The sequence below is a fragment of the Labrus mixtus genome, chromosome 13, assembly GCF_963584025.1.
Source record: "Labrus mixtus chromosome 13, fLabMix1.1, whole genome shotgun sequence".
Lineage (NCBI taxonomy): Eukaryota > Metazoa > Chordata > Actinopteri > Labriformes > Labridae > Labrus > Labrus mixtus.
The window spans coordinates 27,342,735-27,367,759 of NC_083624.1; the positions used below are offsets into that span (position 1 = coordinate 27,342,735).

The 25,025-nt window shown below is 38.6% G+C and overlaps 3 protein-coding genes and 2 long non-coding RNA genes across 5 annotated transcripts; 1 reads left to right on the forward strand and 4 right to left on the reverse strand.

The window, feature by feature from the left end:
• The first annotated feature begins 6,584 nt into the window (after positions 1–6,584).
• LOC132987464 (uncharacterized) lies at positions 6,585–7,685 on the forward strand. The gene is made up of 2 exons (XR_009675619.1): positions 6,585–7,130; positions 7,349–7,685. It is a non-coding gene; the product is annotated as an uncharacterized LOC132987464 (long non-coding RNA).
• LOC132987463 (uncharacterized) lies at positions 6,729–9,974 on the reverse strand. Its single transcript, XR_009675618.1, has 3 exons — positions 9,893–9,974; positions 7,751–9,256; positions 6,729–7,520 (listed from the first exon to the last, which is right to left on the reverse strand). It is a non-coding gene; the product is annotated as an uncharacterized LOC132987463 (long non-coding RNA).
• Positions 9,975–13,235: 3,261 nt separating this feature from the next.
• On the reverse strand, positions 13,236–15,574 carry LOC132987461 (claudin-10-like). Its single transcript, XM_061054549.1, has 5 exons — positions 15,258–15,574; positions 14,263–14,424; positions 14,088–14,175; positions 13,845–13,952; positions 13,236–13,752 (listed from the first exon to the last, which is right to left on the reverse strand). The coding sequence occupies exons 1-5, from the start codon at positions 15,487–15,489 to the stop codon at positions 13,557–13,559; spliced, it is 786 nt and encodes a 261-aa protein (XP_060910532.1). The 5' UTR covers positions 15,490–15,574; the 3' UTR covers positions 13,236–13,556.
• A 1,646-nt stretch (positions 15,575–17,220) lies between these two features.
• Positions 17,221–19,681, reverse strand: LOC132986553 (claudin-10-like). Its single transcript, XM_061053002.1, has 5 exons — positions 19,203–19,681; positions 18,356–18,517; positions 18,194–18,275; positions 18,008–18,112; positions 17,221–17,913 (listed from the first exon to the last, which is right to left on the reverse strand). The coding sequence occupies exons 1-5, from the start codon at positions 19,420–19,422 to the stop codon at positions 17,757–17,759; spliced, it is 726 nt and encodes a 241-aa protein (XP_060908985.1). The 5' UTR covers positions 19,423–19,681; the 3' UTR covers positions 17,221–17,756.
• A 1,981-nt stretch (positions 19,682–21,662) lies between these two features.
• On the reverse strand, positions 21,663–24,024 carry LOC132987465 (claudin-10-like). Its single transcript, XM_061054553.1, has 5 exons — positions 23,685–24,024; positions 22,690–22,851; positions 22,515–22,602; positions 22,272–22,379; positions 21,663–22,179 (listed from the first exon to the last, which is right to left on the reverse strand). Exons 1-5 carry the CDS (start codon positions 23,914–23,916, stop codon positions 21,984–21,986), a joined length of 786 nt encoding a protein of 261 aa, XP_060910536.1. The 5' UTR covers positions 23,917–24,024; the 3' UTR covers positions 21,663–21,983.
• Positions 24,025–25,025: the final 1,001 nt, after the last annotated feature.

Below are 25,025 nucleotides of genomic sequence, written 5' to 3' on the forward strand. Positions count from 1 at the left end.
GACTAATGACACAGTGAGACTAATGACACAGGTGAGACTAATGACACAGGTCAGACTAATGAGACTAATGACACAGGTGAGACTAATGACACAGTGAGACTAATGACACAGGTGAGACTAATGAGACTAATGACACAGGTGAGACTAATGACACAGGTGAGACTAATGAGACTAATGACACAGTGAGACTAATGACACAGGTGAGACTAATGACACAGGTGAGACTAATGACACAGTGAGACTAACGACACAGGTGAGACTAATGACACAGGTGAGACTAATGACACAGTGAGACTAATGACACAGGTGAGACTAATGACACAGGTGAGACTAATGACACAGTGAGACTAATGAGACTAATGACACAGGTGAGACTAATGACACAGTGAGACTAATGAGACTAATGACACAGGTGATACTAATGACACAGTGAGACTAATGACACAGTGAGACTAATGAGACTAATGACACAGGTGAGACTAATGACACAGTGAGACTAATGACACAGGTGAGACTAATGACACAGGTCAGACTAATGAGACTAATGACACAGGTGAGACTAATGACACAGTGAGACTAATGACACAGGTGAGACTAATGAGACTAATGACACAGGTGAGACTAATGACACAGGTGAGACTAATGAGACTAATGACACAGGTGAGACTAATGACACAGGTGAGACTAATGACACAGGTGAGACTAATGAGACTAATGACACAGGTGAGACTAATGACACAGGTGAGACTAATGACACAGTGAGACTAATGACACAGGTGAGACTAATGACACAGTGAGACTAATGACACAGTAAGACTAATGACACAGGTGAGACTAATGACACAGGTGAGACTAATGACACAGTGAGACTAATGACACAGGTGAGACTAATGACACAGTGAGACTAATGACACAGGTGAGACTAATGACACAGTGAGACTAATGACACAGTGAGACTAATGACACAGGTGAGACTAATGACACAGGTGAGACTAATGACACAGTGAGACTAATGACACAGGTGAGACTAATGACACAGTGAGACTAATGACACAGTGAGACTAATGAGACTAATGACACAGGTGAGACTAATGACACAGTGAGACTAATGACACAGGTGAGACTAATGACACACTAACCTAGAAAACACACAAGGGAAACAACACCATCAGGGAAGAATGAGAACTAAATACAAGAAAATCTAAACTCTGAAAATCTACAAAATAAGAAACCAAATCATGACAATAGCAAGATCAGCCATTTCATTACTGGGAGAGTTGGGAGAGCATGGACAGCTACAGTGAGACATTTGAAATGAGGAGAAGTTGAGGGCTGAGATAAATGTAGGAGAAACCCATCTCCTCTGTTTTTCTCTCATTAAGATGAGGGAGTAGGGGGAGGAAAAGTTGCATTCTGTCTGTGGGGGCCATTAGGGGCCCTGTGGTAGTTTATGTAGTATGACCTAGAACTTCTTACAGATACATGTGCATTGCATGTCAGCACTGATCGGCTCCATGCTCCCTAATCAGTCAACACCCGCATGGCTGTGTTTTCAGAGCGCAGCCCGGTGCAGCACCGCTGCTGGAGTCACAAGACCAAAAAGTGTTTTTTGCTGAGTAGTCAGACTTGATATGAGACTGCATGCTACCAGAATAAATTTCACTGGATGAGAAATTAGATCACTTATGTAGCGCTTCCTATGTATCAACTAGTCGGAGATACAGCGCCCTGGGTTCTTCTCTTAGAACTCACGTTAATCTTATTACTATTATTGCTCCTTAAAGTTTATATGTCCTGTAATTGAACCTACCTTACCTTGCTTCCTCGTACACAAAATGAATTAAATGACTCTAGTGTGATGACATGTTTTACCTTTAAACACTGTAAACGTTCGGTTTTTAAATATGCTTATTTATTAAACCGACCAAGAGGTGAATATGCATTTTAAAGTATTTATTGACAATTATCAATGTCTTTACTTTTTAGTAAATGAAAACAAACAAAACACACTCTCAGCACTCATTTAGAGTATCAGAAAAAACTACCACGAGGTAAATGAAATGATAGGCAAGTACCCTTTAAACCTGACTAATGGCACTCTTGAGCCACCATACAAAAACTCTTATGATACTTATCTAGTTGGTCATCAAAATACCATGAAACTATTTAAACTGACCAGAAGAAATAACCAGCTATTACTAGTTCACTTTAAGTGCTTAAATCCGTTAGAACACATTAATACACTCAACACTTTAATGTGGGCCCACACAAAAATAACAAAAGCCGGCATTAAAATAAACAAAACCCCCGTTGCAGGCCTGAATTGAGTTCGATGCAATGAACGTTGGCAGCACGCCGTACTCACTCACCCACGTCGAACAGTCAGTTCAACGTTAATCCAGAAAGAGCCATAAAGAAGACTGGTCCAAACCATAGACTGTAAAAATAATGGACGGGACAAGGTCCCCGGTCTAGTGAAGCTTTTATTTGTAGAGCTCCCCCTGCTGACTGGCTGCAGTATAGGTCATAAACCCCGCCTCCTCAATGAAAACAGACGGGATGTGGGTCAAACTGTAAAGCTAAAATACTCGTCACATCATTTTTTTCCAAACCTAAACTCTGCTGTGATCATTAGTTATTATCACCCTACATTGTGTTCAAGTGCTCATTTTTCTGTGAAGTTTCTTTTAAATAAGTTATTTGAGGTTGAAAAACGGGATTTTACATCATATTTGACAATGATTGACAGCCGCCGATCTTGCGTAGCTCTCTTTGTGAATAGCAAAAGTTACGTAGTGAAGGAAAGCGAAGACGCCATTGAATTTTTCCGTTCAGTTTTTTCGTCTTTTTTGAGCTGGCAAAATGAGTTGTTCTGCAGTAAACTGTTCTAACCGACCTGTTGGATCTAAGGGATCTTTGCAGTTTTTTCGGTAAGTAAAAAAGTGTGATTTATGTGTCATTGGTTAAAGTCGTTATCTAGTTAGCTAACACATAAGCAGTCTAAGATTAGCTGAAATGTTGTAAAGCTAGGTCACTTATCCGGCATGATTTATCTTTTTATTTTATTTTTTTAAATGAGCAAACCTAATAACTGACATGCTATGATTCTTGATATTGTTATATCATTATTGCGATTTAAATTGTATTTAAAACCAAGAATCGTAATATAAAATCCGCTCATAGATGCGGTTCATTGACTGTACAGTTATTTTACAGCAAAAATAAATACGTCTGGTAAAGTCTCAAAAGTATCTAGGGCAAAAACAAAGTCAAATAATTGTAATCTGGCCTGCATCATTACTAATGTGTACATTTTTACAGTCTGAGTGATAAGTGGGCTATACCGAGAGTAACAGGTTTTACTTTCACCGTGCGGGCTGAAATTCATAGTACTATATAAGAGGGTAGAATATTTCTCTATGTATCCAGATAAAACTAAAGGTAAGCTCTGATTTAATATAATTGTTACTGATTTAAGAGACTAACCACGCAAACACCAACAACCTGCGGTGGTGTAATGTAATATTAACTGAGCATCATGCTGCTTAAACGTGATAAATATTCTGCATTGTCTTCCACACACACCAATTCAACAGTCACAAGTTGATCATATTGTAAATTTAATGACGCTCATTGAGAATTTGTACTAAAAATTGACAAAACCTGACAAAACCTGTGGTGATTGTGACTGTGTCTGTATTTAACACCTTTGAAAGGAAGGTGTTAATGCAGGAGACCAGTGTTACACACAACATGCTGCTGTTATTGTAGTTAGGAGGAGACATAGGTACAATAAAAGAAGACATAAAGATCGCCTTTTTCCCCACACATGTTAATATGTTTTAAATGTCATGCATTTATTTTTTATTTCGCTTCAATAATCGTTAACGAAGAGAAACACCATGATTAAACTACAGGCTATTGTTGCCATTTTATAGCCAAAGAAAACTGAACATCCACAGCCTCTGCATTCAAAAGAATTTCAACATTGACATTTATGTCTTCCTATTTCCCTCTTTTCGCCAACATTATATTTTAAACTGGGGATTTCCTTTTTCTCAGGTCGCGCGTCTCTCCCCCAGCTCGCCCCCTCTGGTGCGCTCCTCTCCATAATGCGCTCGTCTCCTCCCTCTACAGACTGCGGTCAAGCCAGCCGCTCCTCGAGTTTACATGGTGAAGTGAGCCGCCCCTAAATCTGAAGTGCCCACGTATTCTGATCTTTATGGTAAATGCTCCGGACTGCAGAGCGAGCAGGAGTAACAGACAGAGAGAGCGATTTTGACCCGTTATTAATCTCCTTTTCCAGACAAAAAAAAATCTTCCATAAGTAGAAAATTTTTCTGATATGGGTGGACTTAGTACGTCCTAGACTACATGCACAGGTACTATAATGTACTTTTACTGTGTACTTTTTGAGAAATCCACTGTCAAAGTCCCTTATAAATCACTATAATGAGTCTTTTTTATGACTTTGATGTCTTGTAAAAAAAAACATTCTTCCATAAGTAGAAAATGATTCTGATATGGTTGGACTTAGCACTTCCTATACTACATGCACACGTAATATGAAGTACTTTTACTGTGTACTTTTTGAGAAATCCATTGTCAAAGTCCATAATAAAGCACTATAATGAGTCTTTTTTATGACTTTGATGTCTTTTTGTGAAATCCATTGACAAAGATTTATTTTATTAACATTGATTTATAAGGGACTTTGACAGTGGATTTCTCAAAAAGTACACAGTAAAAGTACTTCATAGTACAGGTGCATGTATTATAGGAAGTACTAAGTCCAACCATATCAGAATCATTTTCTACTTATGGAAGAATTATTTTTTACAAGACATCAAAGTCATGAAAAAGACTCATTATAGTGCTTTATAATGGACTTTGACAATGGATTTCACAAAAAGTACACAGTAAAAGTACTTCATATTACTTGTGCACGTCTCAAACTAATTTCACCGACCTCCGAAGCTATTCCCTGAACAGTATTTTGTTTGCTCCCGTTTCATACACGTATATCTCATAGTCAGTTTTATGGTAAGACCTAGGCATTTAGCACTTCACTTCATCGCTCTCTTTCTCTGCTCGCTCTGGAGTCCGGAGCATTTAGCATAAAGATCAGAATACGTGGGCACTTCAAATTTAGGGGCGGCTCACGTCACCATGTAAAAGCGAGGAGCGGCTGGCTTGACCGCAGTCTCTACAGCCCACTGCTGCTGCTACTCTGTAGGACGCTTTGATTGGGGCACCTCACCAATAAAATACTATTTTATATTTTATAAGCATTTTGCCACCACACTGTACTTTTACTCTCCAAAGGCATATGAGTATGTGCGTGACAACTTTAACAAAGCTTTACCACACAGTCACACCATCCGCACAGCTGATCCAGGATTTACTGTAGCATCTTTTACAGCGCTAAAAGGTCATGTACAGGCAAACAGAGAGAAGGGAAAAGAAACAATCTGTGCTCTCAAATAACAAAGCAGTCTCAAATCTTTTTGAGGAATTACAGCTAAAAATCTACTTTGTATACAGTACATCCTCTGATAAATAAAGTGAAGTACTGATTGCATTTCTGTGGTGTTCCTGTAGGTGACCATGATGCAGCCAGACTGAAGCAGCACGTTGTGAAGGTGGACGTCATCATCTTGTCTTTGCAGTGCTGATTCTGAAGAGAACGCCTTCATATAGGACTCAAAGGTAAAATTATCTCTCATATGATTGGACCGTGTTATTGTAACCGCTATCAGCATCAAAGTAATTTTAGTAGCAATTTATAATCCTTCTTAAAATGTAAGGAAGACTAGCAGAAGATTTTAACAGCCTCTGTGATTCTGCAAGAAGTTCATGTTTAAATTGTTCTTCTTTCTGTCTTCAAGGAAATCAGTGCTTAAAGGAAACAGCAGTCCATACTCTGATTCCAGCTCCGGTGAGGTTCTGCACACAAATTGGCTGTTTGATTATATGAGAATATTTAACATTAGTTTAATTTATCAGGCTGGCCCATGTGATGACAGTTTAAAATAATCTTCAATAGAAAGTGGCAGGAACACTTTTGTCTTAAAACATAAATTCATAAAGCTGATCATATTATTGGATTCATCCTGTCTTGTTATATATTTTGTTTTTCCTCATAAATAGTTCTCCTGTCTTTAAAACAAACTTTAGAACCTGAAGTTTAGCAGAACCTCAGGACAGATCTGATTTCAGGTCTGAGGCATAAACATCACAGTAAAATTCATTATACTTCACATTTAACTCCATGATTGTTTTTCTTTATTACAGAAGATGCCCTCAGATTCAGATCTATCAACAACACCTGACAACATGGAGGACTCGTCCCCTGAACGTTTCCTGTCCTCTCTCGATGGATTTCTTCTCTTCAGTCATTAACTCTTGAAAACAGCAGCACAACATGCCAGACTGTTTGACAAGTCTGTGATTGAATAACTTGAAATGGAATCTCATACATATCTTGTTATGCTTATTGGCTTTAAATGTTTAATATTAAATAAGTTTGAAGGCCATTTATCTCTGACGAGACCGGCTGTAACAAGCTGAGCTCGTCTGTTAGCGTTGCTGTTGTCTTAGCTGTTGTTGGTCAAGAAGAAATTAATGTCAGTTCAAGGCCTTTTCAGATGTGAGCTATAAACTTAACTGCTAAATTATTTTACTGTGACCAACACGTTGTAGTGCTCCAGTTAATCAGAGACAGTCAATTCAGACTTAAAAAAAGTTTATTTAAACATTTTATGAAAAATAATCTTCAATAAACAACCCCTGGCTTCATTAACCATGCGGAAAATAAGTAAGGGAGACCATCAGGTCGAATTGCTGGGACATAGGAGAAAGTATAAAAAATAATTTAACAAAGAAATCCCAACAAAAATCAAATAAAGTATAAAGATCCTGGATGATTGTTTGACTGTTAAAATATGATGGAAAAGCAAATCCAACACAACCCTCCAGCATCTGGCCTTTCAAACACAGGGCAACATCATGGAAAGAAAATAGCACCATTGAATATTGACCAGGATCTCTGTGTTTTATCTGAGGATGACTATGGTAGCCTTCTCACTGTTCACTGTCACAAAGCTCCAGACTCTGTCCATCTTCTCACTGTTCACTGTCACAAAGCTCCAGACTCTGTCCACCTTCTCACTGTTCACTGTCACAAAGCTCCAGACTCTGTCCACCTTCTCACTGTTCACTGTCACAAAGCTCCAGACTCTGTCCATCTTCTCACTGTTCACTGTCACAAAGCTCCAGACTCTGTCCACCTTCTCACTGTTCACTGTCACAAAGCTCCAGACTCTGTCCATCTTCTTCAGTTGTGCAGACGTCGATCAGCTCCTCTGGGTGATGGCAGAGAGGACTCTTCATCTGGGAGAGCTGCTGGTGTAAGGTCATTTCTACCAGTGGATGAGCAGGACATCTGGCACAGCTCTTAGTCCAAGCACAGGTGAAAAAAGGAGGAGGTTCCTTCAAACTATGTGACCCCAGCCTGACCTCTGTAACAGGTGTGCAGACAAAGGTTGAAATTAGTCATTTTTAGGTTCTGTTGATTGTAAAATGGCAAAGAAAACATTACCTTTCTATTTAACATTTAGCTGGTGTGTGACTCTGTGATTTTTATTTTAGAAGACTGTATTGTTAACAATAGCTTGTTTTTACAATCCTCTTATGAAACTTAAATAAAAATCACAGGATATTTAACTTTTAACAGATGATTTTAACTTACACTTCACCTCTGTGGAAGATGTCATACCTGCTTTTATCTCTTCTTTGCCTAAATGAAGATACAAAAAACAATTGATTTACTGTTTACTTAAATATATTAGAAAAGCAGACATGAATCACATTACAGACTCTACTGTCCGTACATTCGCTAGCACAGACTTAGCATTCGGGCTAACCAGCAGTAGCCGAGGAGGTTACAGTTAACTTTCAAACAAACATATACTAAATAAAGCTGGTAGCTGTTTAGCACCTTACCTTCACTTTATCCAACACTTACTCAGTTATTTAGCTCATGGCTACTCAGATAGGAAACACGCCGCAGCGGTGTGAGGAGAGCTCACGTTCACCCCGGTTCTCTCGCTACTCTCTCCTGCTCTCGTCTTCTGTCCCACCCCTCGACCAATCATAAATCAAGAAACGTGAGGTGTCTCTAAATTGACCCATTAGAGGAAGGTAACAAGAACACACATAAAACATACAAGATAGTCTGTCTTGCCTCGTGTTGGGGGACGTACGTTTCAAACAAACTATCCAACCGTGACTTTCTTAAAGTGACATAGCTTATATTAGAGTAACACTAGTGTTTCTACTAAAACATGAGAACATTACTTTCTTAAAGTGACATAGCTTATATTAGAGTAACACTAGTGTTTCTACTAAACTATGACAACATTACTTTCTTAAAGTGGCATAGCTTCTTTTGTAGTAACTGTTGGGTTTCTACTACTATGTATATTTTAACTTTAGTTTACTTGATTTTAACTCTGGGATTTATCCCTGGGTTACATTTACAATCAGATTACTTTATAGATTACTTGTAATCAGATTGCTTACAAGCAGATTACAAAATTGTTTGTCTTGTTTGTTTTGAAATTAAATGATAAGCGTTTAGCTTGCAGGTTTTAGTGGACTCATATTTTCAGACTACTATAAAATTTTCTTTTCGGTTTGCCAATTACCTTGAATGAGAAAAGATTCAACTTTAATGCCAGGCAGGCATCTTTTTTGTTCACTTTTTGTTCTATTTATTTAACCATTGGCCATGGCATTGTATTTTTACACAAGCTAAAGCTGATGAGCAGTATAGTATGTTCACATGTTTTTTCACTGTGGGTAAAACAAAATTATACTTGCTGTTTTCATTTCAAAGTTGCTTCCCCAGCTTTCTCACTGAAAAGATTTGAATGGGTCCACATGGTTAAACTAAAATACAAATGTATGGAAATACTTGATTCATTGCATACTTACTATACATGTTGACAATCAGAATAGAATAGAATATATCTTTATTGTCATTGCTATAAAAACAACGAAAAACAGTTTAGCAGCTCACAATCAGGTTTCATGAATGCATTTGCATTCCTATTTAAACTCTTGTAATGTTAGATAAAGGATGTTAAAGGATCTATCATGAATTTTACCTTATACATTGCCAGTCTTGTGTCATTTATAGTGTAGGAGGGGGACAACGCTCCTCGTCCTTCAAGGTAATCCTCATAACTGCCTTCTATGATTCAAACAAATAGCCAACTGAGCATCCTCTTAGCTTGGGGTAAATACAAATCACATTCAGTGTTCAGTTCAGTGACCAGCAGTATCATGAGTTCTTTTCAGGACAGGATATGAGTGTGCCATGTGCTTTTAGTTGATAAGAGCTCCGTTCAACCATGTGAGACTCTGTTTGGATAAGGTCTGGGTGGTGTCATGTGCCACCCAAAGAAAACCCATTTGAATCCTTTTTCGAATCCACTTCGTATAAAAACAAGACGTTCAAATTGGAATCATAAAAATCCACAGGACTGTATCATTAACGAAATTGTTAGGGTAAAGCACAACAAGTGAGGCTGACACTGAATAGGGAGCACACCTCATAAACTGTCCCGCTGTGATCACTGAGAGGTTGAAATGATTTGCTGATAAGAAAACCAAAAATAAAATAGTCTTTTTTATTCATGCTGTATATTTCTGGTCATAAGATTGTTTCTGTTTTTTAGCATTTTCTTAGTTTGCCACACACTTTTCATTGACCTCTCAATGAAGAGAGCAACTCCAAATTCATATCTATTGAGAAAAAAAACATGACTTAATGGTCTGTTTTAAAAGCACCTTAAACACTCTGGATCAACAGTTAAAATGTTCTTACTTTAGCCCCACAAACTTTGGGTTGAAAAACTCTGTTGTGATCTTGTGTGCATAGAGGGAACATCCTGAGAGTCAGCACAGGCCTGAATGAGAAAAAAAGTCTTTAGAATCACACAAATAATGAAACGGATAATGGAGAGACTTTCACTATACTTACCACTCAAAATAAAAGTTAAACCAGCAACGAAGGCAATGATGGCTTTGTTTGCTACAGTTCCTCCAATTTTGGTGCATTTCATTCCAAAAAGGGCCAATATAGACCCAAAAAAACCCAGACAGATAGCTGTGATCATCAGTCCTCTGCAAGCTTGGATGTGACCTGCAAATAATTAAAATAAAAAAACAAAACAATTTCTAGTCTTCTGACTATTTAAAGTGCTTTTTACACAGCATGTCATGTTAACTTTTCACATTACATTTACACCCTGATGGAGGCTGCAATGTAAAGTGTCCATCAGTATTTACTAATCCCAGTTATACAGAGTTACATCTGCTGATGCAACAGCAGGAACATTCAGGGTTCAATGTCTTGCCAAAGGACTCCAAACCTGCTGGTTGAGAGAACTCTAACACCTCTAACACTGACTCACGGCCAATAAAGTGGCTTAAAATCAACATTTTCTTAAGACAAGGGAGACTTTTCCTCAAGAAGGAGAAGCATTTCGCTCTTAGATGTATATTAGTCCCAACGAGCTTTAAGTGAACTTTGGTTCTGCATTGAAAGAGACAAGGGGCAACGACTGAACAGATAAAGTTGATGTTAAAACTGAGGATGAATCAGTATTACTAAATCCAAATTCAACAATTAGTTCTGGAATTTACATGTGCTATTAATCTAAATAAAAATAATAAACAGAAAAACACAAAGGAAAAAAACCCCTGACCATCCAGTGCCAGCATTGAGGGAAAGTTTTTGCAGTCGTCTACTCCAGTTGAATCACCAACACAGTTCTTCCATAGATTGGAAGTGATGAGAGCTGTACCGAGGACTATCCCATCCAAAGTAGCAATCTTCCAGATTTCTGTTGGCATGGTGGAACAGACAAGCGCCCACCCCACAGTGGTTAAAATAAAGGCACAAATCTCCTGAATCATGAGCCTCATGCTGTAGAGAGAGGAACCTTACAAACAGCTGTGTGAGTGAAATCTTGAACTTAACGCATTTATGAAATACAAATTTCTGGCTGGCACTTCCTGTTAAAAAATATCATTAAAAGCAAAGTCAGCTGCAAAAGAAGTTTTCTCTTTTCTGAATAAGACGAAAAAAGGGAAGCATCCACCTGGCTTAGTCAAGAGAAAAATCACACTGTGAGTCAGTGGTGAACTTTTTCTGGACAGGATAACTGAGTGATCGATGTGCCAGTGTTTTATAAATGATGGTGCCAGGATCACACATTCAGGTAAGGCAGGATATACCTTCACGTTTACACAACACGTAAGGAGAGGCAATTGCAGCCTCTTGGCAGGGACAGAACAACTCGACTAAAATACACATAACACTTCCAAACACACACAAATATTGAATTATTGGAGCTGTAAACATCACGCATCCCTGCGTGAACGGGCTTCTCTAAGGCGAGCCTATAAGATTGTCAGCGACCCATCCCATGTTCTGCATACAGAGTATGAGACCCGTTGTAGACTGAACTGGTTTAACCCTCCTGTTATGTTCGTTTGTCAGGGACAGCAATAAAATTCCTGCAGGGTGAATTTCACCCGGTGCATGTTTACTCATCAAAAAGTGGTCAGAAACTGGAAAATCCTAATAAACATTGTTTGTACCTGATTACTAACATTATAACATTGCTGTGATTTGATCCAGAGCCTCCAGGACTGTCATTACTTTCTTGTTGCTCATTTTGTCAAACTCTGACAGTGAGTATAGGCTTCTTTACACAGAGTGTAATGTTGGTAGGATTCTCATGCAGGGACCCTTTTATAAGTTTCGCCCCTTCCCAGCTTTGTGGGCAGAGTTTTCCCGCTGGAAAATAAAAGATTCCCGTCAAAGTCATAATGACATTTGCAAAGAAAGAAATAGTAAATTTGACACTTCTGACCTCTTTTAGCCTCCACTTTCATTGCTGGGTCAAATTCACCCGAACTATATCTCTGTGATATAAACATGCAGGGGGGTGGGGGGGAGGTTGCAAATACATACAATTAACCATCTTTTATTTGTTCGTTGATAAAACTAATTAAGGACAGCAGAAGAAGTGTCATATCGAAAAAAAACAAATCCGGATTTTTTTAACTTTGAAAACATAACGGGAGGGTAAAAAGTTAATTAATTCCTTTTTCTATAAAACTTTTAAATAGTGGCAAACAAGACAGATAGGCACTGGTATTTAATGAACCTGATGTTACTTTATGGCTTTAGGGGGTTAAATTGTCTTTATATAGACCTATAAAAAAATAGACTCTTACCCAATTTGCCATGAAAATGTTGAATATCAGGGAGAGTTGTTTTAGTTAAGATACTGACAGCAGACAATGCCATCAGGTGAAAGATTCATTGTTTCCATACAGTGATTTGTAATGCCTGAAACTGCTGCCGCAGGGTAGGTGTCAGACAAAGAGCTTAACCACACGTTGCAAATACAGCCTTATTTAAAGAGCCCATATTTTGCCCTTTTTGGGGTTCGTATATTTAATCTATGTACCTACTTTTGTACGTTCACAATAGATAAAGTTCTAAAAAAGTGTCTGTTTTCATGTACTGCTCCTCCTTGCTCCCTCTCTGCTCTGAGTCCGTCAGCTACACTCTGTTGAGCCCACACTGTTAGACCCCACGTAGGCCAAGTCTGCTCTGATTGGTCTGCCGATCCGCTCTGTCGTTATTGGTCAGTTGCTCAGCACGCTTCTCGGAAATTTCAACATGAGCTGCAGGGCTTGCCACAATGAGCCAATGGGCTTAGATCAGTGATCTCACACTGACAATGACGTCGGACTGACACATTTTTATCGAGGGGGGCTAGAACCGAGCGTTACATGCGGCTAATGCTACAGCTAACAGGAGGACGTAGGAGAAGCTGCGTTTCCGTGGACTTTAAATATTTGCACATAGATGTGCCTAAACATGCACAGGACACTTGGAAAACACACTAAAGAGCATATAAAACCAGAAAAAGCATAATATGGGACCTTTAACATTTTTTCACAGGCTAGATTCTTGTTAAGAGATCCATTTGACTGATTAAAGAAAATAGGATGAGATTTTTTGTTAAAGAACACTAAACATGTACAAATCAAAACCTGCAAAGAGTTGAAAGGAACTGTTTTGTCCACAGGGGGCTAGAAGATTAGGCTATAAACTTTATTTGTTAAAGAAAATATTGACAATCAAATCCATTATAGGTACAAAGGCTTTATTAAAATAAGAATTCATTGATATCCCATTGACATTCACTGTAATTAATCATTTGGATTAAATCCCAGCATTTAGCAAAATTATGGGTAAACAAAAGACATTTATATGTATCACAGATGATTCATTTTTTTAATCAACATTACATGTGACAAGAGCATTAAAAAAATACAAAATGTGAAGGATGAATGTTCCTCTGTATCTACAGTATGAGATTTGTTGACATACATTTGTCACTTTCATCTGATTTAAGAATCTGAATAAAAAAAGAACTTTATGAAATGGAAATAAATTGAAGTTACTACACAAACGCATCCCTCTCTGAGACCCGTGTTGGTGTTGTCTGAGAGAGCCTCGAGATCTTGGAGCTGCTGCTTCTTCCTGAGCCCACGTAAGCTGCATACTGCCCTGAGGGTTTGTAGTATCCACTATAGAGGGTTCTTCCTTTGGAGCGAAGGTCCATGTATGTGCCCCCCCCGTAGGCATATACCACTTGACTGTATAAGACCGAAACAGTGTCAAAATTAATTCAGTACTTGGGTAAGAACTCAGCAAGGAAAAAATGGGAAAGCTGGGTGAATTCAAATACCTTTTAGGGCAGATTACTCTGAAGACCGTCACAACGTAAAACACTGCACCTAAAATGATAAGAAAACAACCCACCAATCCTAGAAATATTGGAGTTCCTAGGTCATACCTATAATGAATAAAATGTAGATTATAAAGTACATACATTCAACATGTTAAATGAATACAAATGAGGTTGTGTTACATTTGGTATTAGCACATTTATTTAAATTCTAGATGTGTACATAAGTGCAAACAAATGTACCGTAAGACTCCTGGCCCTACATTGGCAGCAAAGGTTGTTCTGGCGATCCTGTTGATGTATAAGCAGTAGGCAGAAATATCTGACACACCTGCACACAGGTAATGTTGATAATATTAAACACTGAGGGCAAAACATTTCTGTCATTTATGGACACAAACTTGTTTTTGCAACGGACCTCCAGCAACATGAAACACTGCTCCTGCAAAAAGCAGCTTGTCCTTGGTTTGATCAGCTCCACCAATGTAAGTGCAGTCCATCCCAATGAAGCAAAGGACCACACCAAAGAATCCAAGAGTTAACCCGCACATTAGCAATCCTCGCACTCCTTGTACATAAGCTGTGAGAATCAGAAAGAAAGAGTTCAGGTTAAAATAATAAGAAAGTATACTCTAGAAAAAAGTTCTTTGAGACAGACAAACAAATAATGTGAATCCTGAGGCAGAGGTGACAAACATTTAGTGTGCTTTAAAATTATGGGAAGCAACCCAAAAATACAAAATACAACTGTAAGTTGAAATAATGGTCTTCAGACAACGTTGCAACAAATTCTCTTTTAAAAAGAAGCTAGATTTATTGCGTCAACCATGGCTTTTTTTGTAAAGAGGTGAAGCTTACTGTATGTGAACTCAATGTCACTTAGAGCGTTCATCATATCTTTGCTTTGATCCACATACTGTACCTTCTTGTTTTTTGTTCATTCAGAGTTCAAAAACCTGAACATGCATTTTACCCATACCCATTATACTGAAGATAAAGCTTATACTTCCTGGTTAATGTGATTCGAAGTAGCCTTTATGTTCAGCCAGGGTGTTCATGTTCAGGGTCAGTATCTAACACTTGTGTTCAGGATCTGTAAAGGTTCTCTTTGTATAGACCAAGTCACATAACTTACATAATTACGTAAGATTGTCAAGCATTAAAATAATTATCAAACCAGATGTTATTCTCATCTTATCATTTTGCTATAAGTTGAATCATCAAAAGTGATTTGAAAGCTTTAAAATCTAACATTTGATTTATTTCACCAAGATTATTTCTTCTCTTAGTGGACACATTGTACAATATAACCTGTTGAGTTACAGGACTTAATTTCTTATTCATCCTGAGTAAAAGACATACGCTATTGGAAACATTGTTACCGATACGGTAAACAACATGAAAAGCACTTACCGGTGACGCTCCAGAGAACAGGGAAGTCTCTACAGTTTGTCACAGCTGTGGAATCAGTGAAACAGTCTTTCCACAGGTTGGACCAGTACCAGGCCACTTTAATGATGAAGGAGCCTCCTTGTCCTCCTCTTTGTGTGATCCTCCAAAAATCCATGGCCATGGTGCACAGCACAAACAGCCATCCCAGAGATGAAACCAGAAAGCCAAATATTTGGATCAATCGTTTACTCATTTCTTAACTCACTAAATGAATATAGGAGGTATCCACTTAGCAGTTTTGAAGGGCAAAAATCAGTGGTAAGTAGGCGACTGAATCATTTCAAGACAGGATGATGGTGTGTCTGTGCCATGTGCCTTTGGTGTTGATGAGGGCTCTGTGCAATTGTCTGAAATGTTTACTGTAAACTTTCTGGAGTGTGCTGATGACTTGAGATCTCCTCTAGCTACCCTTTCACCAGATGGTCCCAAGAAGTTTCCTAGGTGAGTTGGTAGGAAAGAGGTTTCCTGCATCAGAAAATAAGTAGCCATCAGTGGGAGAGCCATAATAAGTGCTTCTAGACTCTGGTCCGACTTTAACGCTCAACAAGTCGTGATGCAAAATCACATTGTGCAACTGTATCTATCACATCTTAACTATCTAACCTTCACTTAATCAAGAGGGGCTCCAAGCACATGGTAGACTACAGAACTCCATGTTTTCTGAATCTTTTGGTGACCCCTACAGTTTGGGGTAATCCAACTGGCTAACCTGCTTAGATGCTTCGTGGACCTGCTTGACATGATTTGTCCTTCTGCTGCTGACTGGCACTACTGGCTGCAGCAATCAACCATTCAAAGGCAAGATAAGCTTTATTTCATCTGATAATTATCTACCCAGTCCTGTTCCCCCCCTGGTAAAGGTTCCTGGATCTGATACAGGTTTATGACCAAAAAGAAAAGCAAGACTCAACAGTGCCATGAAGAATATGGCTTAACATCAGATTTTCGATTGGATTGCCTCACTGTCAGGGTCGCTTAACTCTTCTGATCACCAAACATTGTTCAGGTTAAATGGGTCAAATGCCCAAATGGCTTGGGCCATTACACAACTCATAACAGTGAGCCTTTACCATGCACCATAAGTGTAGATGTTATTGGGTATTTGTGTGAAATGTTTACTGTAAACTTTTCCATTGATCAACCTCTTGTTAGCTTTTTGGGGGTTAGGTAAAGGGTTAAAAAATGTGTTTTGTCTTAAGCTAAAAAACAAAGGTTATTAAAAGGTTAAAAATGGATCTCAATATTTAAATAATTGCATAAATATAGGTTCAAAGCCATTGGGACATTGTAAAAGTTAATTATAGTGAAAATACAGTTCATTGCTAAAATAACAAGTTAAATGAGTTAAAAAGAGAGCCCAATATATTTTTTTATGTTTATGTATCTCAAATAGCTATTCAAAGCCAGATTCCAGTGCACTGAGCTAGTTACAATGTTATTGCAATACCAAACCAGGTCGCTAGAGGGCGCATAGCGCTTGTGAGGAGCATAATACCCTAAAGAGGCAATATCTGCAGAATAAATCCTGCAGCCGAGCTGAACACAGCTAAACTTATTTATTTACATACAGACAGACCACTGCAGGGTAAAGATACACTCCTCCCTGGCACCCCTAGGCCAGGTCGAGGGAGCAACAATTTCATCCCTTTTGTGTCCACTACTGTGTAGCAGCAATATAGACTTGTGAGAGGTCTTATAATGTGTTTCTTTCTTCTCACTAACATATGAGGATAAAGTATACCAATACAGTGAAATGTCTTTCTGTCTTAAGAGAGGATAACACAAAAAGTAAAGCTGTTGCCCACGTCGGTCCTGCTTTGATCTGAAGAGCATATACCATATAAACTTCTTGTTCAACAACCAAAAGACACAAAAAGTAAGCTGAATCTTCATTTTGTTTATTCTAATATGTTTTATTCATGTGTTTTTTTTAAATAAAAAGATCATTTACTGTATAACAAATTGGACTATGTACAAAGACAGTGGCAAATAAAGTTCTGTTTCAAGCTCCTTCAAGTTTGCTTGTTAGAAATTATAGTTAATGGTTATGTCATAGACAACAAGAAAACCTGTTTGGCACATATTTAAACATTATCATTACCGATTTACAGCATGTGCAGGTTACTAAAATTCAACCAAAATAAGAAAAAAACGTAGAAAACATTAGATTCTGACATTTAAGAATAGATAGAAAATGGTGCAAAAATGGAGAAGAGGCCCATTTAGAACCCGACTTCTCAAACTTGCTGACTATGAAACACACATAAGTGATAACATCCAATGTTCAGGAAATATGCAAACTGCCCAATACCGGAATCTTTCCTTCTGTACACATATTATGAATTCCCAAAGATTCTGATGCTGAAATACATTTTCTACATAGTGTCTCTTGTATGTTTAAGGCTATATCTCAAAAGACTAAAAAGTGGCTGCTTCTGAAAGTATTTGTATTCACATCCCTCAAACATATGCATTCTTATCAAAGTGCTGGATCCTGGAGGAGTTGCTGTAGTCTGGAGGCGGCCTCTGGTTTATAGACCTTGCCTGCCCTCTTGGGTAGGAGGAGATATGAGAGTGAGAGGCAGCCCCTTTGTAGATATTTTTGGCATGACCGTGCCTGTAAAAAGACAGAAAATAGATTCATCCTCAAATATTGTTGATTCATATGTCAGGTTGACATTTTCTCAACTTATATGTTACTCATACGAAACCTTTTTGAGAAAGAATCTGCGATGGAGAAGCAAAGTATGACGCCTCCGAGGATACAGAGGACAGAACCTCCCCAGCCGATAAACAGAGCAGTTCCTAGGTCATACCTTCAGACACAGACAACAAATGTGGATTCAGTGGTTGAGTTAGATTAAAGGAGTCCTGCCCAACAGCCACATGGTTCTTACTTTTGAGCCACAAACATCGGGTCGAAAAATTCTGATGTAATCCTGTGTGCGTAGAGGGAGTACGCTGACAGTGAGCACAGGCCTAAGAAGAACAAGAACAAAATGATTAAATCCAATAAAAGCACATCATGAATAATTAGATGAACAATCAACTGTACTGACCACTAAGAATAAAATTCACTCCAGCGAAGCAGGCAACTCTGGCTTTGCTGTTATCTGTTCCGCCGATTTTGGTGCATTTCATCCCGACGAGGGCGAATATGGAACCAAAAAAGCCAAGACAGATGGCTGCAATCGTCAACCCCCTGCATGCTTGGATGTAGCCTGCAAACATAAAATTAAATTCAACTTGTGGGCACTGAAAAGACTGTTGTCCTCTCATGTTTAAAAGGCTCCATTCTGTGCTTACCCTGTACGTTAACCCCTCCGCATACCACAAGGTCAATGAGTTATTGACCTTGTGACCAAATTTAACACATAAAGGCAAGCAACACAATTTGTCAGGTGTTAAGCTAATTGTTTTCAGGGACTTAGTGGTCATGTGGAGACCATATTGGTATATAACTTAACAATTAAAGGTGATTTGGAGGGAAATATTAACTGACAAAGTCAAGCAATGAAACGAGTCAGCTGTTGAGGAAACAGCCCGAGGGTCCCAGTAAATCACCATTATGGTGCTTTCAAGGTCTGAGAACAAAGGCTAACCATTGACAGTATTTGGATGTAAGTGAGTTCTTGCTCGAAGAATTGCCATTCTAGGATATCTATTTCTCATCAGAAAACAATGAGATTCTCTTTAAATATTCCAAGCACATTTCAGAGAGAAAAGGACCCGAGGTAAAGATTTAAAAACTGTGGATGAATCAGCACTGGTCTTCACATTGAGCAGTAACTGAAAAGCAAACAACACAAAATATGTTGACCAAACTGTTTAAAAAAAATAAAAGCAAAAAAACAGGGAAAGGCAGAAAAGCCAAGGATCCATTTATGAGGGAGGAAAAAAGCTGACCATCCAGTGCCAGCATGGAGGGAAAGTCTTTGCAGTTGGATACTCCAGTTGAATCACCAACACAGTTCTTCCATAGATTGGAAGTGATGAGAGCTGTACCGAGGACTATCCCATCCAAAGTAGCAATCTTCCAGATTTCTGTTGGCATGGTGGAACAGACAAGCGCCCACCCCACAGTGGTTAAAATAAAGGCACAAATCTCCTGAATCATGAGCCTCATGCTGTAGAGAGAGGAACCTTACAAACAGCTGTGTGAGTGAAATCTTGAACTTAACGCATTTATGAAATAAAAATTTCTGGCTGGCACTTCCTGTTAAAAAATATCATTAAAAGCAAAGTCAGCTGCAAAAGAAGTTTTCTCTTTTCTGAATAAGACGAAAAAAGGGAAGCATCCACCTGGCTTAGTCAAGAGAAAAATCACACTGTGAGTCAGTGGTGAACTTTTTCTGGACAGGATAACTGAGTGATCGATGTGCCAGTGTTTTATAAATGATGGTGCCAGGATCACACATTCAGGTAAGGCAGGATATACCTTCACGTTTACACAACACGTAAGGAGAGGCAATTGCAGCCTCTTGGCAGGGACAGAACAACTCGACTAAAATACACATAACACTTCCAAACACACACAAATATTGAATTATTGGAGCTGTAAACATCACGCATCCCTGCGTGAACGGGCTTCTCTAAGGCGAGCCTATAAGATTGTCAGCGACCCATCCCATGTTCTGCATACAGAGTATGAGACCCGTTGTAGACTGAACTGGTTTAACCCTCCTGTTATGTTCGTTTGTCAGGGACAGCAATAAAATTCCTGCAGGGTGAATTTCACCCGGTGCATGTTTACTCATCAAAAAGTGGTCAGAAACTGGAAAATCCTAATAAACATTGTTTGTACCTGATTACTAACATTATAACATTGCTGTGATTTGATCCAGAGCCTCCAGGACTGTCATTACTTTCTTGTTGCTCATTTTGTCAAACTCTGACAGTGAGTATAGGCTTCTTTACACAGAGTGTAATGTTGGTAGGATTCTCATGCAGGGACCCTTTTATAAGTTTCGCCCCTTCCCAGCTTTGTGGGCAGAGTTTTCCCGCTGGAAAATAAAAGATTCCCGTCAAAGTCATAATGACATTTGCAAAGAAAGAAATAGTAAATTTGACACTTCTGACCTCTTTTAGCCTCCACTTTCATTGCTGGGTCAAATTCACCCGAACTATATCTCTGTGATATAAACATGCAGGGGGGTGGGGGGGAGGTTGCAAATACATACAATTAACCATCTTTTATTTGTTCGTTGATAAAACTAATTAAGGACAGCAGAAGAAGTGTCATATCGAAAAAAAACAAATCCGGATTTTTTTAACTTTGAAAACATAACGGGAGGGTAAAAAGTTAATTAATTCCTTTTTCTATAAAACTTTTAAATAGTGGCAAACAAGACAGATAGGCACTGGTATTTAATGAACCTGATGTTACTTTATGGCTTTAGGGGGTTAAATTGTCTTTATATAGACCTATAAAAAAATAGACTCTTACCCAATTTGCCATGAAAATGTTGAATATCAGGGAGAGTTGTTTTAGTTAAGATACTGACAGCAGACAATGCCATCAGGTGAAAGATTCATTGTTTCCATACAGTGATTTGTAATGCCTGAAACTGCTGCCGCAGGGTAGGTGTCAGACAAAGAGCTTAACCACACGTTGCAAATACAGCCTTATTTAAAGAGCCCATATTTTGCCCTTTTTGGGGTTCGTATATTTAATCTATGTACCTACTTTTGTACGTTCACAATAGATAAAGTTCTAAAAAAGTGTCTGTTTTCATGTACTGCTCCTCCTTGCTCCCTCTCTGCTCTGAGTCCGTCAGCTACACTCTGTTGAGCCCACACTGTTAGACCCCACGTAGGCCAAGTCTGCTCTGATTGGTCTGCCGATCCGCTCTGTCGTTATTGGTCAGTTGCTCAGCACGCTTCTCGGAAATTTCAACATGAGCTGCTGGGCTTGCCACAATGAGCCAATGGGCTTAGATCAGTGATCTCACACTGACAATGACGTCGGACTGACACATTTTTATCGAGGGGGGCTAGAACCGAGCGTTACATGCGGCTAATGCTACAGCTAACAGGAGGACGTAGGAGAAGCTGCGTTTCCGTGGACTTTAAATATTTGCACATAGATGTGCCTAAACATGCACAGGATACTTGGAAAACACACTAAAGAGCATATAAAACCAGAAAAAGCATAATATGGGACCTTTAACATTTTTTCACAGGCTAGATTCTTGTTAAGAGATCCATTTGACTGATTAAAGAAAATAGGATGAGATTTTTTGTTAAAGAACACTAAACATGTACAAATCAAAACCTGCAAAGAGTTGAAAGGAACTGTTTTGTCCACAGGGGGCTAGAAGATTAGGCTATAAACTTTATTTGTTAAAGAAAATATTGACAATCAAATCCATTATAGGTACAAAGGCTTTATTAAAATAAGAATTCATTGATATCCCATTGACATTCACTGTAATTAATCATTTGGATTAAATCCCAGCATTTAGCAAAATTATGGGTAAACAAAAGACATTTATATGTATCACAGATGATTCATTTTTTTAATCAACATTACATGTGACAAGAGCATTAAAAAAATACAAAATGTGAAGGATGAATGTTCCTCTGTATCTACAGTATGAGATTTGTTGACATACATTTGTCACTTTCATCTGATTTAAGAATCTGAATAAAAAAAGAACTTTATGAAATGGAAATAAATTGAAGTTACTACACAAACGCATCTCTCTCTGAGACCCGTGTTGGTGTTGTCTGAGAGAGCCTCGAGATCTTGGAGCTGCTGCTTCTTCCTGAGCCCACGTAAGCTGCATACTGCCCTGAGGGTTTGTAGTATCCACTATAGAGGGTTCTTCCTTTGGAGCGAAGGTCCATGTATGTGCCCCCCCCGTAGGCATATACCACTTGACTGTATAAGACCGAAACAGTGTCAAAATTAATTCAGTACTTGGGTAAGAACTCAGCAAGGAAAAAATGGGAAAGCTGGGTGAATTCAAATACCTTTTAGGGCAGATTACTCTGAAGACCGTCACAACGTAAAACACTGCACCTAAAATGATAAGAAAACAACCCACCAATCCTAGAAATATTGGAGTTCCTAGGTCATACCTATAATGAATAAAATGTAGATTATAAAGTACATACATTCAACATGTTAAATGAATACAAATGAGGTTGTGTTACATTTGGTATTAGCACATTTATTTAAATTCTAGATGTGTACATAAGTGCAAACAAATGTACCGTAAGACTCCTGGCCCTACATTGGCAGCAAAGGTTGTTCTGGCGATCCTGTTGATGTATAAGCAGTAGGCAGAAATATCTGACACACCTGCACACAGGTAATGTTGATAATATTAAACACTGAGGGCAAAACATTTCTGTCATTTATGGACACAAACTTGTTTTTGCAACGGACCTCCAGCAACATGAAACACTGCTCCTGCAAAAAGCAGCTTGTCCTTGGTTTGATCAGCTCCACCAATGTAAGTGCAGTCCATCCCAATGAAGCAAAGGACCACACCAAAGAATCCAAGAGTTAACCCGCACATTAGCAATCCTCGCACTCCTTGTACATAAGCTGTGAGAATCAGAAAGAAAGAGTTCAGGTTAAAATAATAAGAAAGTATACTCTAGAAAAAAGTTCTTTGAGACAGACAAACAAATAATGTGAATCCTGAGGCAGAGGTGACAAACATTTAGTGTGCTTTAAAATTATGGGAAGCAACCCAAAAATACAAAATACAACTGTAAGTTGAAATAATGGTCTTCAGACAACGTTGCAACAAATTCTCTTTTAAAAAGAAGCTAGATTTATTGCGTCAACCATGGCTTTTTTTGTAAAGAGGTGAAGCTTACTGTATGTGAACTCAATGTCACTTAGAGCGTTCATCATATCTTTGCTTTGATCCACATACTGTACCTTCTTGTTTTTTGTTCATTCAGAGTTCAAAAACCTGAACATGCATTTTACCCATACCCATTATACTGAAGATAAAGCTTATACTTCCTGGTTAATGTGATTCGAAGTAGCCTTTATGTTCAGCCAGGGTGTTCATGTTCAGGGTCAGTATCTAACACTTGTGTTCAGGATCTGTAAAGGTTCTCTTTGTATAGACCAAGTCACATAATTTACATAATTACGTAAGATTGTCAAGCATTAAAATAATTATCAAACCAGATGTTATTCTCATCTTATCATTTTGCTATAAGTTGAATCATCAAAAGTGATTTGAAAGCTTTAAAATCTAACATTTGATTTATTTCACCAAGATTATTTCTTCTCTTAGTGGACATATTGTACAATATAACCTGTTGAGTTACAGGACTTAATTTCTTATTCATCCTGAGTAAAAGACATACGCTATTGGAAACATTGTTACCGATACGGTAAACAACATGAAAAGCACTTACCGGTGACGCTCCAGAGAACAGGGAAGTCTCTACAGTTTGTCACAGCTGTGGAATCAGTGAAACAGTCTTTCCACAGGTTGGACCAGTACCAGGCCACTTTAATGATGAAGGAGCCTCCTTGTCCTCCTCTTTGTGTGATCCTCCAAAAATCCATGGCCATGGTGCACAGCACAAACAGCCATCCCAGAGATGAAACCAGAAAGCCAAATATTTGGATCAATCGTTTACTCATTTCTTAACTCACTAAATGAATATAGGAGGTATCCACTTAGCAGTTTTGAAGGGCAAAAATCAGTGGTAAGTAGGCGACTGAGTCATTTCAAGACAGGATGATGGTGTGTCTGTGCCATGTGCCTTTGGTGTTGATGAGGGCTCTGTGCAATTGTCTGAAATGTTTACTGTAAACTTTCTGGAGTGTGCTGATGACTTGAGATCTCCTCTAGCTACCCTTTCACCAGATGGTCCCAAGAAGTTTCCTAGGTGAGTTGGTAGGAAAGAGGTTTCCTGCATCAGAAAATAAGTAGCCATCAGTGGGAGAGCCATAATAAGTGCTTCTAGACTCTGGTCCGACTTTAACGCTCAACAAGTCGTGATGCAAAATCACATTGTGCAACTGTATCTATCACATCTTAACTATCTAACCTTCACTTAATCAAGAGGGGCTCCAAGCACATGGTAGACTACAGAACTCCATGTTTTCTGAATCTTTTGGTGACCCCTACAGTTTGGGGTAATCCAACTGGCTAACCTGCTTAGATGCTTCGTGGACCTGCTTGACATGATTTGTCCTTCTGCTGCTGACTGGCACTACTGGCTGCAGCAATCAACCATTCAAAGGCAAGATAAGCTTTATTTCATCTGATAATTATCTACCCAGTCCTGTTCCCCCCCTGGTAAAGGTTCCTGGATCTGATACAGGTTTATGACCAAAAAGAAAAGCAAGACTCAACAGTGCCATGAAGAATATGGCTTAACATCAGATTTTCGATTGGATTGCCTCACTGTCAGGGTCGCTTAACTCTTCTGATCACCAAACATTGTTCAGGTTAAATGGGTCAAATGCCCAAATGGCTTGGGCCATTACACAACTCATAACAGTGAGCCTTTACCATGCACCATAAGTGTAGATGTTATTGGGTATTTGTGTGAAATGTTTACTGTAAACTTTCCCATTGATCAACCTCTTGTTAGCTTTTTGGGGGTTAGGTAAAGGGTTGAAAAATGTGTTTTGTCTTAAGCTAAAAAACAAAGGTTATTAAAAGGTTAAAAATGGATCTCAATATTTAAATAATTGCATAAATATAGGTTCAAAGCCATTGGGACATTGTAAAAGTTAATTAT

What these genes read in the sequence shown, in the direction of transcription:
- LOC132986553 (XM_061053002.1), bottom strand. Translation starts at nt 19,422, where the DNA reads ATGAGGCTCATGATTCAGGAGATTTGTGCCTTTATTTTAACCACTGTG. An exon ending in CTCCATGCTGGCACTGGATG is followed by an intron (nt 18,518 to 19,202) that starts GTCAGCTTTTTT and finishes TTATGTTTGCAG; the next exon opens with GCTACATCCAAGCATGCAGG. An exon ending in GCAGATTCTTTCTCAAAAAG is followed by an intron (nt 17,914 to 18,007) that starts GTTTCGTATGAG and finishes GTCTTTTTACAG; the next exon opens with GCACGGTCATGCCAAAAATA.
- LOC132987461 (XM_061054549.1), bottom strand. Translation starts at nt 15,489, where the DNA reads ATGAGTAAACGATTGATCCAAATATTTGGCTTTCTGGTTTCATCTCTG. An exon ending in AGTGTTTCATGTTGCTGGAG is followed by an intron (nt 14,176 to 14,262) that starts GTCCGTTGCAAA and finishes ACCTGTGTGCAG; the next exon opens with GTGTGTCAGATATTTCTGCC. An exon ending in AGAGTAATCTGCCCTAAAAG is followed by an intron (nt 13,753 to 13,844) that starts GTATTTGAATTC and finishes GGTCTTATACAG; the next exon opens with TCAAGTGGTATATGCCTACG.
- LOC132987465 (XM_061054553.1), bottom strand. Translation starts at nt 23,916, where the DNA reads ATGAGTAAACGATTGATCCAAATATTTGGCTTTCTGGTTTCATCTCTG. An exon ending in AGTGTTTCATGTTGCTGGAG is followed by an intron (nt 22,603 to 22,689) that starts GTCCGTTGCAAA and finishes ACCTGTGTGCAG; the next exon opens with GTGTGTCAGATATTTCTGCC. An exon ending in AGAGTAATCTGCCCTAAAAG is followed by an intron (nt 22,180 to 22,271) that starts GTATTTGAATTC and finishes GGTCTTATACAG; the next exon opens with TCAAGTGGTATATGCCTACG.